At 36.9% G+C, this 14895-nt stretch overlaps 1 protein-coding gene across 3 annotated transcripts in view; it reads right to left on the bottom strand.

The window, feature by feature from the left end:
• The window catches only part of DGKB (diacylglycerol kinase beta), a 587707-nt gene that overhangs the window by 529976 nt on the left and 42836 nt on the right, over positions 1 to 14895 (bottom strand). For all 3 annotated transcript variants that reach the window (XM_074367408.1, XM_074367407.1, XM_074367409.1), the window contains exon 2: positions 3572 to 3832. In XM_074367408.1, the coding sequence (XP_074223509.1) occupies positions 3572 to 3641 (70 nt within the window). In that variant the 5' untranslated portion in view covers positions 3642 to 3832. The remainder of the gene's footprint in view (positions 1 to 3571; positions 3833 to 14895) is intronic.

The raw sequence follows: 14895 nt of genomic DNA, 5'->3' as shown, positions 1-14895 counted from the left end.
TACAAGCTACAAGGAGAAGGTGGCAATTTGCAGCCCAAAAGAAATTTACCAGAATCCATGCTGGCACCCTGATCTCAGACTTCCAGCCTCCAGAACGATGGGAAATGAATTTCTATTGTTTATAGGTCACCCAGTCTGTGGCACACTGTTACAGCAGCCCGAACAGAGTAAGACACAGGATATATTACGGGGATTGTGGAGAGAACTCAACATCAAACAACTTGAGGAAAAGATCTTCATGGTACTATCTAGGTCCAACACTGACTATCTGGTTTTGCTGGGGTAGGGAGTCCAGGAGCTAATCCATCATCAAGAATTCCACATTCTTACCACATCCCCCCAAAACATATAAAACACTTATTTGATATATATCAAATATAATTTTATAGCATGCTGCAAATTTAAATTTAAATCAGTAACTTCCTTGAATTTAGTGATTGAATACATATAAACAATTTCTTATTGAAAGTTATTAAGCAATTAAAATCAAGAAAGCAAATGCAATATATCACTTTTCTAATAAACTATGGGAATGTCACTTTGCCAACATTGCATTGCAACATGAAAAAATCTGATCCTTAAATGATGCTGATAAGCTGACCGCAAGTACTGAATAGCATAGAAGATTCACTACTTTTATAACCTTCAGGATAATAAGTTTGTTTTCAGTTATGTGTTGACAATGGCAATTTATTACACAACAATACATCCTAATTTAAATATTTTTTGCTTTTCAATTACACAGGAAACTTCCTGGAGGATTAAGTATAGCACTTTTCATTGTTGTCTTGGTTATTTAAAAAAGAGTAGCAAGTCTAATGATCATTGAATACACACTATTTATTTCATTCACAGTTAATCAGTTAATTTGTCTTCTGATAAAATCCATTTCAATAATGCGTATACTCACCATGTCACTGCTCACTACCCATGTATTGAGTGCTCACTAATCTTTGTCTCAATGTTACAACTTATACATTTATGACAATTTTTATTACCACTTGTCTTAGGTATTTCCACAAATTTATTACTAAATCAAGCATTTTAAGGATATAATTAAACATACTCCCATATTCCTTAGCCAATAAAAGTAGCAGCCTATAATATTTTTAATACTTAATTATTAAATTCTATTTACCAATGCAAATGGAATTTGAATATCTGAGCCAAAGTTATTCTAAATGATCATGTAGCTATCATCACAATAATTTATCTGTTTTATACAAATGCTTCCATAGGTATATTTCCTATAATACCCAAACACTGGAAAATATACCTTAATAATCCAGCTAAGTTCAACGTAACTTCAACCAAGCTATTATGTTTACCTTCTTTGGGAGATTATGTCACCAAACTCTCCTGTCCTCCAAGTCCAATCTTAGGGCTAAATTTTATAACTCCTCTGTCTCTCTCTCCCGCCCTCCTTCTGTCTCTCTCAATTCTCATATTTTATTACCGCCCAAGCTTTCCTCTGTTCGTTTTAATGCTACAATATCAGAATCTATGCTTTTCTCATCATCTTTCACCATCCACATTTTTCCAACAGCCCACTGGCCTGACTTCCATCTCTCTCTATTACCATAGTCCAGTACCATGTTTGCAAACTAAGCTTCTCAGAGCCTAGCATCCCCGTTGACGTCACCCTACCCCTAGTCCCCCATGATTACTCTTCACTGCCTCACTCACGTTAAGCATCATATATTTTAATTCCATCTCATTTTCACAGCCTTAGCTCCACTTACTTCCTTCATTTGCAGTGCGGCTAAATGTGGGTCATCTCACTTTTTCAAACACATGCTGAATTTTTTTTAATCCATATCAATTTTTTTCCATTTCCCTTAAAACTATTTTTTAAGATCCATTTCAAATCTTATTTCCTCCATGAAGACTTCTCTTTCTTCATCTCTAGCTGTATATACTAAAGCCCTCCAGAACCCTAAACTTTGCTTGTGGCACTTGGAATATTTTCTGTAGATACAGGTATTTATCCATTAATTTCTAGCCTTCATAAACTGTAAATTCTGAGACGAGATGGTCCGTATCAGTTCATTTTTGCATTTCCTGCAGTTCTAAGCAGAGTACCCTCCCTAAAGAAGATGCTCGGAAACACTGGATCACTGGATATGACACCACAGCAAAGAGCATATAGAAAGTGGAAAACATGGGTAAATCATTTTTTACTCAGTGTAGAAACCATTGAGTGCATACACGCAGACAAGAGTTCAGCCATCTTAGGCTAAATTTTCCTCATGCAGTAAGTACGTGAATCATGCTTTCAGTGGCTCAAAACCGTTTTTCAGTTTGAGGACCACATTTTGAGGTCAACAATTTCTGACTCTCTCCTCTCCCTGTGATACTTGTTGTATTTTTATTACCACTGACTGAGAAAATTCACGGTTCTTCTATGGATTTGCATCTTCCATGCAAATACCCACCAGCATTCGCACAACCTCGCCCAGAACACCTCAGCCCTCGAGTTAGGCTGTTTGGGGAAACCTATGAAATTGGCCTGTTCAGGTAATGTACACTAAGTGTTTACTAATGTTCCTGTCTTAAAATACGTGCCCTCTAAATGTGAGTGTTATTATTCATTCACCTATATTTCTTGTTATTCCAAACCCCGCTTTTGTGTTTAATCCTTATCTTTCTCTCCTTCATAATGTGACTCAGACCACTCCTGACTTGTCTGCCCTCCTCGCCACGATTCCTCTCTGCATACGCATCTCCAGCTGCTTCAGTTCTTGCCCCTTTTACTACCGGGGGCTATTGGTTCTTTTTCGCTTCCCACATCTTGAGTTTCATTCTCTCCCACCTTCATGGTTACTTCCTGTGTTCATCATGTTCCCAGCCTTTTGCTGCCCCCTCTTTATTAGTTGCTTCGTGTTCTCTCTTCAACACCTTGACTGACACGGTTGCTATCCATTTAGATTCAAAATACAGCTTGTGAAACAGACATGTTTTTTCAAAATCCATGGCAAAAACAACTTCTTATGAATCAAATTTAATGGTTTGCATGTAAAGAAACTTACTATATGTAAAAGTCACATACTGTAAAGCGAATCACCATGGCCTTTCTTTTGTACAAGTGCACACACTAAATGAGTTGGTGTAACGTCCTGACACCTCTTTCTTTTACCACCTCTAATTTCAACTCCATGATGCAACTAGGACTCCATACCGCCAGCCCCCAGTCCTTCTGAAATGTTACACTAACAAACAGGAAAAGAAAAATCTCACTCTCCCTTTGACTTCCATTTATCCTCCTCTCTGACAGTATCACCCGTCTCCACTCTCCCAAGCTGTCTTGCCCTTTGCTTCACATCTATTACAGCTGGAGTGTTTCCAAGTTTAGTTTTGCATCTATCAGCCTAGTTCTTTTTCTTCTAGACTTGATGTTTAAGTTTACCTTTTCCTTTTTTTTCATGCCAAAGGAGGAGTCTCAAATCCAATTACTTGCAAATACAAAAGACATTCCTATATTTATTAAACAGGATCTCTAATCTGTTTTGGTAAGTAAATACTTTTTAATGCAAATGCCATATAAAATCATATTATCAATACAAATACTTACACTCAGCATATTTCTGAAGCTGAGAAAATTCTGAGGGGCTGAGGTGGGCCCACTTTTCCTGGTTTGTCATGGTGGCGGTGGGGAGTTCTCTTACATACCAGGTGAGGAATTCTTTCTTCAGAAGTTTGGCAGAATTCTATGCTTCAAAGTTTCCACATGGTATGTCTCATTATAAAATACCTCAAGCTTTCAAAATATGCAAGCTGTCAACAGGAAACCACTGTGGACATGAGTTTGTAGTTTCAATAAGGTCTTAAAGGACTGCAGAAAGAAAAACATAAAGATCAAAAGATTAGCATTATTAAAAAGAAAAAAATGGTAAGTTATAGAATGTTAAAGATTTTTAATTCCTAAATAATATATTTTAAAGCTATTCTATTTTGCATAATACTCCATCTTTAATTGTTCACTCTTTAATGGCACTATCATATATATTTCCTAATGCCAAATCCTAGAAAAAATATGATTAAAAATACAAAGTGTAAAGATAATTGTGTAAGGTCTACTTAATACAAGGAGGTTTTTTTTGGGTTTTTTTGGTTCAGTTTTATGAACTCTACATTTCACCAGCAAACAAGGGTGTCATTTTTACCAGTCAAAAATGTATCATTTATTTAATACCTAAACAAATGATAGATAACTAGACCCGAGTTGTTTTTTTTTAACATTTTTATTGAGTTATAATCATTTTACAATGCTGTGTCAAATTCCAGAGAAGAGCACAATTTTTCAGTTATACATGAACATATATATATTCATTGTCACATATTTTTCTCTGTGAGCTACCATAACATCTTGTATATATTTCCCTGTGCTATACAGTATAATCTTGTTTATCTATTCTACATTTTGAAATCCCAGTCTGTCCCTTCCCACCCCCCGCCCCCTGAAGTCATTAAAGATAGGTAAATAAGCTCTAGAGTTCCCTGCACATACAATCCATTAGTCCAACCAGCTTTCCAACAATGGTCTGGAATGTTCATCAGTGGTAGCACGTATATTTGCAACTATGCAAATCAATTTGGGGAGTTAAATAAATTGGGATTTTCTAGCAATAAAACAAAGAGAATAATTTTCATTTTACCATCTGTAAAAATCCCAGTAAAGTTTACCAAATTAAAGCAATTCCAAATGCCTGACAGACTTTCATAATGATAGTAGATGGAACTACTGTGAATCATGCTTAAAAATAAACCCCTAGGTTGTCATGGACCTACATTCATTGCTACACCTATAGAGGCAAACAAAATGAAAAACCATCTGGTTTCAATTTTTTATCAGAGACAGTAATCAATTGCTCAGTAACCAAGCAGACTGACACTGCAATTGTTATAGAAATTGAAGCATTTAGAAACAACTTACTTGGATAGTTTATGAAACTGTATGACTGGAAGGCTTATGTATATAAATGCCATTACCTAAAGGCGAGGTACCTATATTTGGCATTAGCCTAAACCTTCTTCAGTATCTCTCCACTGTTCTCCACAATCAACCAAACGACCTAACTGTTCTGTTGACTTTGACTAAAAACACACACACACACAAACACCTCTTCTTGTTGGTTCATCTGCTTACGTTTCCTGCAGTCAGTTTTACAAGGTGATAGTCTGCTACTGATGCATTAGCAGAGGCCAAATTGCTAGGTCTTTTCTTCTTCCCAGGGGCTGCTCCTACATCACAGCCATGACTTTGTAGAAGCAATGCCAACGAAAAGAAATGAAAACATGTGATGGATATCTCTTTGTGTTTTCCACCCAGTTTCTTCCTGCTGATTCCATTCTTCACGTTGATTTCATCCTAATTCTTTGCTTCTATCCAGTTACATGACATTTTGGTAGGATGATAAAACAAGGTGTCCTGTTCTCTCCTATCCAAAGGGAGACAGATGATTCAGTCGCATTTGTAACATCAGATTCTGTTTCATGGGGCTTTAAATGTTAAGTGGAGTTATTCAAGGACAGGGTGAAAATAGCTGTATCTAAATGATTACAGCAATAACAGGATACTTGTCCCTGTCGGAGCCTGACTCTCCATATCTTTTCACTTCTAGAAGCAGGTAATATCATTTTAATAAGGGCGTAAGGGGGAGAATCAGTTTCTGTTGCCTACAACTGCAAAATCAAAATTGATGATAATGGCTGTTCATTTATTCATTCCAAAAACTGTTTACTGATCTCTTCTGTGCCAGAAACCATTCCAGGCACTGGAAATACGACAAAGATCAAAACATACAAAAAATGAAAATAATATTAATTCCAACAATATGTCAGGTTTACAGTATGCATGGCACTCTCCTAACAACATTCATGTGTTACATCATTCAGTCTTCAGGAAGCAACTCTGTGAGGTGCTAACAGTCCCCCATTTCAAAATGAGGAAACTGACAACAGGTGATACGAATCTGGTGGATAAGACAGAGATTCCCAGAAACCCACTCAATATCCATTCTCTCTTGCTTCTTTGGTAACAGAACCCTAACTTTATTGAATGAAAACACACCCACCTAAACAATTACATTCTTCAGGTTCTTTGCACAAAAAAGTGGCCAGTGAGATGAAAGCGGACATGGGGTGAGGTATACGAGAAGGTTCTATTTGGGGAAACAGCTGATACATGTACTTTTAACCTTTTTTTCTCTTCCTCCAGCCTCCTACCTGGAATGTTGTCATCTTGGCTGCAAATTCAGCAGTTTCTTATGCTACTGAGACAACTTTCAGAATGGAAGCCATGTGGGGGAGAGGATGCAGCTCAGTGGTAGAGTGTGTGCTTAGAATGCATAGGTCCTGGGTTCAATCCCCAGTACCTCTGTTAAAAAAGTATTAATTAATTAATTAATAAGCCTAATTACCTCCCTCTCCAGGGAAAAAAAAAGGAATGGAAACCATGTGCTAAGAATAGCAGAATCCCATAAAGTAGACAAGGGGTAGGCAACTAGCAGACTGTAGACAACTTTGGAACATCATCTATTTTTGTAAATAAAGTTTTATTGGAATACAGACACACCTATTAGAGAAATTAACAAGAGGCTAATTTTTGAAAGGATTTCAATGCTAAGTAAAGAGATCTGGGCATTATTCTGAAGGTAGTAAGGAACTACAAAAAAAGCCAGAAACCCGATTACTTCGGGAAAATGTCATTTTGGATTAATGTCAATGTCTTCACTCAGTTTCTTTCTCTTTCCCTTCTATTGTGATAGTTTCTTTACAGGGCCCTGAGCTCTCTCTTCTTTCCTTAACACAGCTTATTCTTTAATGTCCATGTATAGTCAAAAACTGAGATGATTCCACAGGTCTGCCTAATAAATTACCAAGTTAATTAATAAATTAGAATAGCAGTTAATTACTTAATTAATTATAGTTTTCCACATGGCTATCTGCTCAGAAACTTATTAAAATTCCCCAGTTAGTTTCAGATAAGTCACTCAAATTTAAAATGACTGGTTAACTGACATCCTTGAGATCTTTACATGAATGCTGTCTTCACAATAAAGTCTCACTTAGTCATTCAGTTTAAAACTGAACACACCATCCCTCCGTCATTCTTCTGTTTTGAATATAACACCTTATTATCAAATATTTAACTTATTTTTATTATTTAATGTCTGTCTCCTCACACTAGATTTAGGAGCAACACAAATGATTTTGAGCCCAGATGGGATTCCACAAAAAGGACAAAACAACTAAAAACATTTATCGAATTTGCCCTTGATTTTCATTAGAATGTACGTATTAGATTTTGTGTCACCATCTTCTCATGTGCTCTAAGATGTAACTCCCATAAGGGCAGGGATTTTTGTCTGTTCACTGCTGTTTTCCAGTGCTTAGAAGAGTGCTTGGTATATATAAATATTTATAGAATGATTCACTTAAATGCTTTTTTCTTAATGAAAAACTTGGGTAGGAGAGTTAGAAGGAGCCCTCACACTAAGAGAAAATGGTATGTAAAGAAGGAGTCAGGAACAGAAGTCACTGTGGGTTTCACTTTCCCTAGGAGCCACGCCCCTCCCTTCAACTGAATGGACATAAACAGAAGAAGTACTTGGAGATACAAAACTTTCACAGTTACAAGGGAAAAAAAAAAGCTTTATTTCATAGTTCGTAGTTTTGGTTGTCGTTAAATATAACTGACTTTGTATAAATGAGCACCATTCCCGAGGGCTGCCATAATTGAGATGTCAGTTAAGCAATTCATAATAACAACACTTACACGAGAGTTCAAGACAGCATTTAAATTATTTTTAGATACTTAACAAAAACACTACCTAGCTTTCTTTTATTTAGAATGAGCTTGACAACTTAGGTCTTCACTTTTTGTGATCGAGAACAGCTTTTCTGAACTGACCTCATCCAACTTGCATTTTAGCAAGCGGTATTTAGAGAGTAAGGTAACCCTGAAGGATTCAAAGTAAATTCTCTTCGGTTCTTAGATTTGGTTAATTCCAACATCAGGATGCTTTGACTAAAACTCTTTCTCATCCTTCTCTTAATGGAAGCCTTTGGTTTCTCACATTTCTGACAGTTCCCACTCTCACACGTGACATGCAGCCAAATAAGGATGATAATAATAATAATAATAATAATAATAATAATAATAATAATAATAATAATAATAATAATAATAATAATGATAATGTGGGGTACAAATGGAAACGGTTTTCCTAATCAAACCTTTAAACTAGCTGATCTGATGTTTCACAAGTCTCTGTAAAGGCACCTGTGGTCTGTGCAATGCTAAATCAAGAGGCACAGCTCTTCCTTATGCCTCAGAGGGAGATGGGAATGATGGCAACACTTTTATGGTCTCTGCCTCTTGATAAACGTATGGAAAGAAAACAGGATTCCTTATGGTGCTTTTATGGACTCCCCACTCCCTGCAACGGGTTCTCTTCAGGCACAAAAAATGAAAGCCAGGAAGGATCCGCTTTGCTGGCTGTCGGGATGCGGTCTAATTCTGACATTCTCACTGAGTGAATGGATGTGCCACTTTGCTTGGCTGGTGGCAGGACGTTCTTGTATGGGAGGAGCTGGAGAAGGCTCTCTGGATTACTGAGCCTGGACTAAAACACATTCTCCATAATTAGGGAAGAAAATCAACCTTCTCATGAATAAAGCACAGGCAATGTCTACATAAATCGATTTGATGGGTTCATTGTGTTGTTTGTTCGTCACATAAAGTGTAGATTCCTAAATACTTATTAGAACTCAGCATGTGATGACTCCAGTCATCGAATAAAGTTAACACACACCCAGGCACACTGAAGACTGTATGTATATGAATTTAAGGTGTTACGATGATTGAAAATATGTTCTACATCTCAAGGATCATAAACTCTAAATGAGAAGGTAACCCATGGAAACAAATCACAGGAGAAAAAAGGACGAGAGCCAAAATAGCGATCATAGAATTTTGGAAAGAAAAGTAGGATGACATTAAATAAAATAGTAACGCTACACTTGATTTATAATTATTTGTTCTTTTGTCCATGAAAAGAAGTCTAAATTGAGACCTGCTGACATGCTAGGCACTGTGCCAAGTGGTGGTGATGCAGTTACAGTAAGACAGTTCCTGGATCTTGCGTGAGGGAAAGGTCTACGGTAAGCAAGCCAACTACAAAAATAAATAATTATAAACTGTGATAAGCTACATGCAAAAAACAGGTAGTGGAATTATGCAGGAGAGAGCAGCATGAGCCCTGATGTAGACTGAGAGATGGAAAGTGCAGCCCATAGAAAAGTGTTATTTAAATTAAATCCAGAAAGCTGAGTAACAGTTATAAACCTGAGTGAGAAGAAGAACATTCTGAGCAGAACCCTGAAAGTGAAGAAACAAACAAGTAAAGAAACAAAAAAACAGAAACAGCAGAGAAGCGCTTCCAAAACACCAAGCCTGGTGCCTGGTAAGCAGGAGGGGAAGGGGCACGTGGCTGGACTGCAGAAGCAGGTAAAGACCACATCATGGAGATTCTCAGATGCCACATGGAGGCTTTCCTGTAAGCAGATTGTGACATATGATAAGTTAGAAACTATGACATCGTAAGTAAATTATGAAGCCACTGACGTATTCTGAGAAGGAGATAAATATGGTCTGCATCTATTTGAAGAAGTTCATTTTAATCAATGGATTGGAAGGTGACAAGAATTGCAGCAGGAAGGCCAAATAGGAGGCTGTTCCAGGAACTGGACGACAGCTGGCAGTGGCTTTAACTAGGAAAGTCATAGTAAAGGTGAAGGTTAAAGAGCCAAACTCAAGATGTATTTTTGTAGCCTGATCTGAAAATGAACAGGATGAACTGTGCACAGGAAGGAGGACCGAGAATGACTCCTGTAGTTTTGGGTCGAGCACAGGGTACAGAAAAGTGGAATGTAAAGTTCCCAAATCCTGGAACACTATCAGGTGGGAAAAGAGGAGAAAAATCAGTATTTTTGTTTTGGGGTGTGTTAAATTTGTGGCGAGACATTTAAACAGAAAGGACTAGTAGACAGTGAGACAAGCCTAGCGCAGCCGGAGAGATGGAGGAGTAACGCTGTGAGCTGTACGATACAGACAACATTTGAAGATGCGGAAATGCACACCCTTGCCTGATAATGGCAGCCCTGAAGCTGTGCTACTAAACTCTGCCTTCAGGAAAGAACTTCAATTCAGCTGCAAAGAGAGCAGTTAGCTGGCAGCTTCTGGGTCTTTTTCCTGCAGAATACATTCAGCATTTGAACCAAGGTCACGCTCTTCACAGGTAGAGGTCAATGACTAAAGATGATGTCTGTATGAAGGTCATGCCATTTTTGTCCAGTGTGGGAATCCTCTAACGAGCCATATTTGCTCCAGAACTCCCCAGGGGAGTGGCTGAGACTTTATCATAAGCTATTCAGAACCAAACCTGCACGCCCCCTCTTCTTTCCTTTCTAAGGTATTACATATGAATCATTATTTGAAGGATCTTTCTGCCTAATCCTGCTTTTCTTCTTTTGTTTATCTTTCACAGGAAAAATTTCCTGATAAGCCTTTGTATCCATCACTCCATCTCAGTGTTTGTTTCCTGGTGAAGGACCCCATGTTTGAGGATCCCAAAAGGAAACAGACAGTGCACTTAAAATGGATAAGTAGGAGTTTAATAAAAGGCTTATTTAGGAAATGTGGACAGAGGTTAGAAGAGCTAATAGTTAGGCAATGATGAAGGGAGAGGGAAGTAACAGTGAGAAGATATGAATAAAATATATACAAATGTAGTAAAGGGAGCTCACTAAAGGCATGTAGTAAAAACAGCAGGCAGAGCTAAAAGCTAATAATATACTACTTTTCATTAATTTAAAACTATAACAGCCTGATTTTAAAATATTAACTTGTCAACTAAGGCATCTAAAGGACAATTCATCACATTCTTAACCTGCCACTTCTGAATTAGATAGATCTGTATCCTCATTCAGGTTCTGAGCTGTCTTCCCTTCCTAGATAAAGTAATTCACTTAACTTGAGTTTAATTCCTTTCTTATGAAAAGTGGATAATACCACCCACCTCCCAGGGGCATTAGCATTTCATGAAATAACATGTGCATAATGCATAACCATAAAAGATTCTCAGTAGAGGTTATTTTCTCCTTGCTTTTGTAAGTAAGGATTTGAGATAATTTTTGCAGTCCTGAATTTGAACATATATACAGTATGCGTATCAGGGAAATAGATTAGAAGTCTACAAACCTTTCAGAAGATTATCTCAGTGGCTTAATATTAAGGTTAATAATTGTGTTATTTCTGACCTCTGCTGACACAAAAATCTAAAAAGAAATTTAGGGAAATCTCTGGTGATGCAAAACAGGGAAATATACCAAGCTTTGTATTGTCTGCATTTTGTAGTCACGGTTTTTAACTTGGATTATTATTCAACTGATTCTTTTTAAGAAAATGAAGTGTATTTTCTCTTTCTTTTCACACATGATTTTAAGGAGGACAGAGGACAGAAGATTAGGTGAAAATGTGATCATGACAGGGGTAGGACATTTCTCAAATTGAGATACTGAATGTAAAGTGCCCTCCTGGAATCCTGCTGTACCCCTTCGACAGGTGATGTCTGTCTCCTCCTCCTTATCACTACCTTTCAATCAATAGGTTACAGTGCAAGTGACGCTATACGATGTTCTAGAAGAAAGCCCAAACTAGCCATGTGAAGAGCCCACTTGGGGACGCCACGCGTAGGTGCACCTGTCAACAGCCTAGCTGAAGTCCCAGTCAACAGCAGCCAGTGTCATCCCCCAGGTATGTGAGTCAAGATGCCTTCAGCTGATTCCACCCCAAGCTGTCAGGTAGCCTCCGTCTCCAAACTGGAGGTCTCCCCAGATGAGGTACCAAATTGAGTGGAACAGAAACAAGCCAATATTAAGCCCATTCCAAAAGCCTGACCCACTGAACCCATGAGCACGATAAAATGGCTGTCTCGCAGCAGAGTATTCTGTGGTTTGTTCTGGTACAGTAAAAAGAACACACGTCTTAGAGCAATATTTGACACACATAAAAAGTACCAAAGTACTATTACTTTACTATGATGATGATGATCACATTTTGCATGTGCCCAAATATGCAAAACGTGTGTGTGTGTTTAACTCTTATTTTACCATTCTTACATTATATGGTCGAGTTCATATTGCCGTGTATTTTCCATTTCCCTCTGAAGTGAAGAATGAAATCTTTGAGAGCTGAGTATAAATATTTAACCCAGGTTTGGACTTTACAGTGATGGATTGCTAAAAGATTAAGAACCCTGGAATAAAAAATAAAAACCTAGCAGAATACATCAGAAAAAGACAAAGACCCTGTACTCGGAAAGAGAAAAGATCCATTTTGTAGATCGTTATTTTGTTATGTTTTGAGAAGGAACAAGGCCTATTTGTATCTTCTATAAAGATTTTCTGAATACGAATACGAGTCAAATAAAGAAAAGAAAATGAAAAAGACAAAGGATAACCCCTTTCTCCCACCTCCAGGATGGAATACTGATTAAGGAAGAAGGCCAAGGGCTTTTTTTCAACCTGTCTGACTTGAGATGTTTTCAACAGAAACAGTTATTTCCTAGAATGTTGATTATTACAAGTTGACATACTTCTCTTTACTGTTTTGCATGCCCAGCTTAAGAAAACAGAAATTCTCTCTTCTTTCCCGAAGCATCTCTGATATAATGCATTCAGAGTTTATATTGAATTAAGAATGCATATATTTACAATTTTTTTCTATTAATTAAAAAATAATAAATTCAGTCTCAGGCACTTCCTGGAAACTGATGATTGCCGTAAGGAACTAACATCTTTCAAACATTTAATCCCTAGAAAATAATCAACTCTAAAGATGTTATTCAACTTCAAGTTACAGTACACAACTGCCAAAGGAAAATCATTATTGAAGTACACTAGGGACCTTTTTACCAAATGAAATTTGATGTCTGCTCTGAGAAACAAGTAACGCTTGCAGTAAATCCACAGTATAAAACCACAGAGTTGTATTCAATTTACAGACACAGCGATAGATGTCAGCAATAGAAGAATGCGTATTTTGACCATACACAATTTTGTTTTCTACTAAAAAAACTCAAACTTTCCATTGTACATAATGGTTCACCAAAAACAGCACTGAGAAACACAAAGTAATTTTCTTCTTTGCTTTATCTTCTGTTGCTAGTATTGAAATATAAAATGTTGCCATTCTCTGCTTGATAAAATATTAAATGTCTTTTAAAAGGACCAAGGAAGGGTTCAAGATTAGTGACTTTTTTTTTTTTAACCATAAATTACAAAACTATAAACTACCAGAAACTTTCAGAAGTGAGCATGGCAAGCTTCTGGAATATAACCATTTTTCTCTAAAATTGATGTAAAAATGGTGATTGGTTTAAATTTTACATGACATTCTATAAGCAAAATATACATCGTCTCCATCCCTCTGGCCATTGTATTTCTACATACCTTCAAGACATCTCCCCTCACTCATTTGTCCTAAGCCCTCTTCATTCTACTATCATCATTGCGGTCAAGGTACACTTTCAAAAAGTCCACCAGCATATGGGAGTCCCACATCTGACATCCCTTTGTGGTTCTCTATTACCTGTAGGATAATGTCCAATTTGCATCATTGAATATTCATAATTCAACCATGAACTCTAAATTGGTAACTTTGAAGCTATATCTGTCCTATAACTGTTACTTTGAACAATATTTAACTTCTTTATAGCCTATTCACATCTTGGGGGAAAATGATAATACAAATGACCTCAGGAGCATTAAATATGTTGCATGAGGCAGCATGTTTATTATAGTGGATGACCTAACTAAAAGAAAGATTTCTTTCTTTTTTATTTTACAAGTTAAGCTTTTACTCTTAACCTATACAAATTTATCCACAGAATTATGAGAGAACAAATAGGCTAACAAAATTAGACTACTGTGTATGTTACTCGTCCTAAAGGAAAAAAAAAGTAGGAGTTTTTATAATCAAAGAAAGAAAGAAAAAAATGAATCAAATTCTAAACTGGAATAATTCCTTGGAAGCAACATGACGCAGTATAGCACACTCAAGAGAGCCGGCAGGACATCCTTCAAAAACCAGAAACAGTGGCAAACTGAGCCATGTTACAAAGGTTTCAATGTAGGTTTCTGAAAAAAGGTATTGAAATTCAATTACTCTTTCTGAGAAGAAGATTTCGAGGTGTGAAACGAGGTTGTAATATTTTAAATCAGGTCTATATCTCAAAAAAGACTGGTGAACAGCAGCAGCTGTTTGGAGATCAGCAGAGAAATAGCACACCTCAGTCTCTCCTGGTTAGAATGGCCTAAATTTAGCAGCACTTGGAAATCCAGGGAGAGACTCAGTCATCCTGTAAGATCTATTTCCAACGAACAGATTCTGTCTTCAAAGTTCTTTCAGAGAGAGGATGTATACCCTTTCCGCTTAGGTAGGCAGCTTTAATCTTGAGATATTTGTTACAAACATGTGTCTGTGACATACAGGAAAAGGATGCAGAACTGAAGATTTGATTATGTAAATCTGTATTTCCATTGACTAAGACACAGCTAACTCTCAACATAAATAAACACACACACTCATCCACACAAACACACACGTACACATTTTGTCAGAGACGAATTGAGTGTTTCGTCTTCCTGAACTATAAGATTTGAGTTCATGTATGTGTGGGTGCTGATAATTTTGTATTTTCTTTGGGGGTGGAAAAAGAAAACAATTCAAGCTGCAAAAATTATCCTTTAGTATTCATTTTTATAAATTTTATTAAAAGAATTTTGTTAAAATGTATATTAAAAAAAGGACTTTACTTACTCTTTAAGTCT

Source organism: Camelus bactrianus, chromosome 7, assembly GCF_048773025.1.
Source record: "Camelus bactrianus isolate YW-2024 breed Bactrian camel chromosome 7, ASM4877302v1, whole genome shotgun sequence".
NCBI classification, from domain to species: domain Eukaryota; kingdom Metazoa; phylum Chordata; class Mammalia; order Artiodactyla; family Camelidae; genus Camelus; species Camelus bactrianus.
This window is presented reverse-complemented; position numbering and strand designations above follow the sequence as displayed.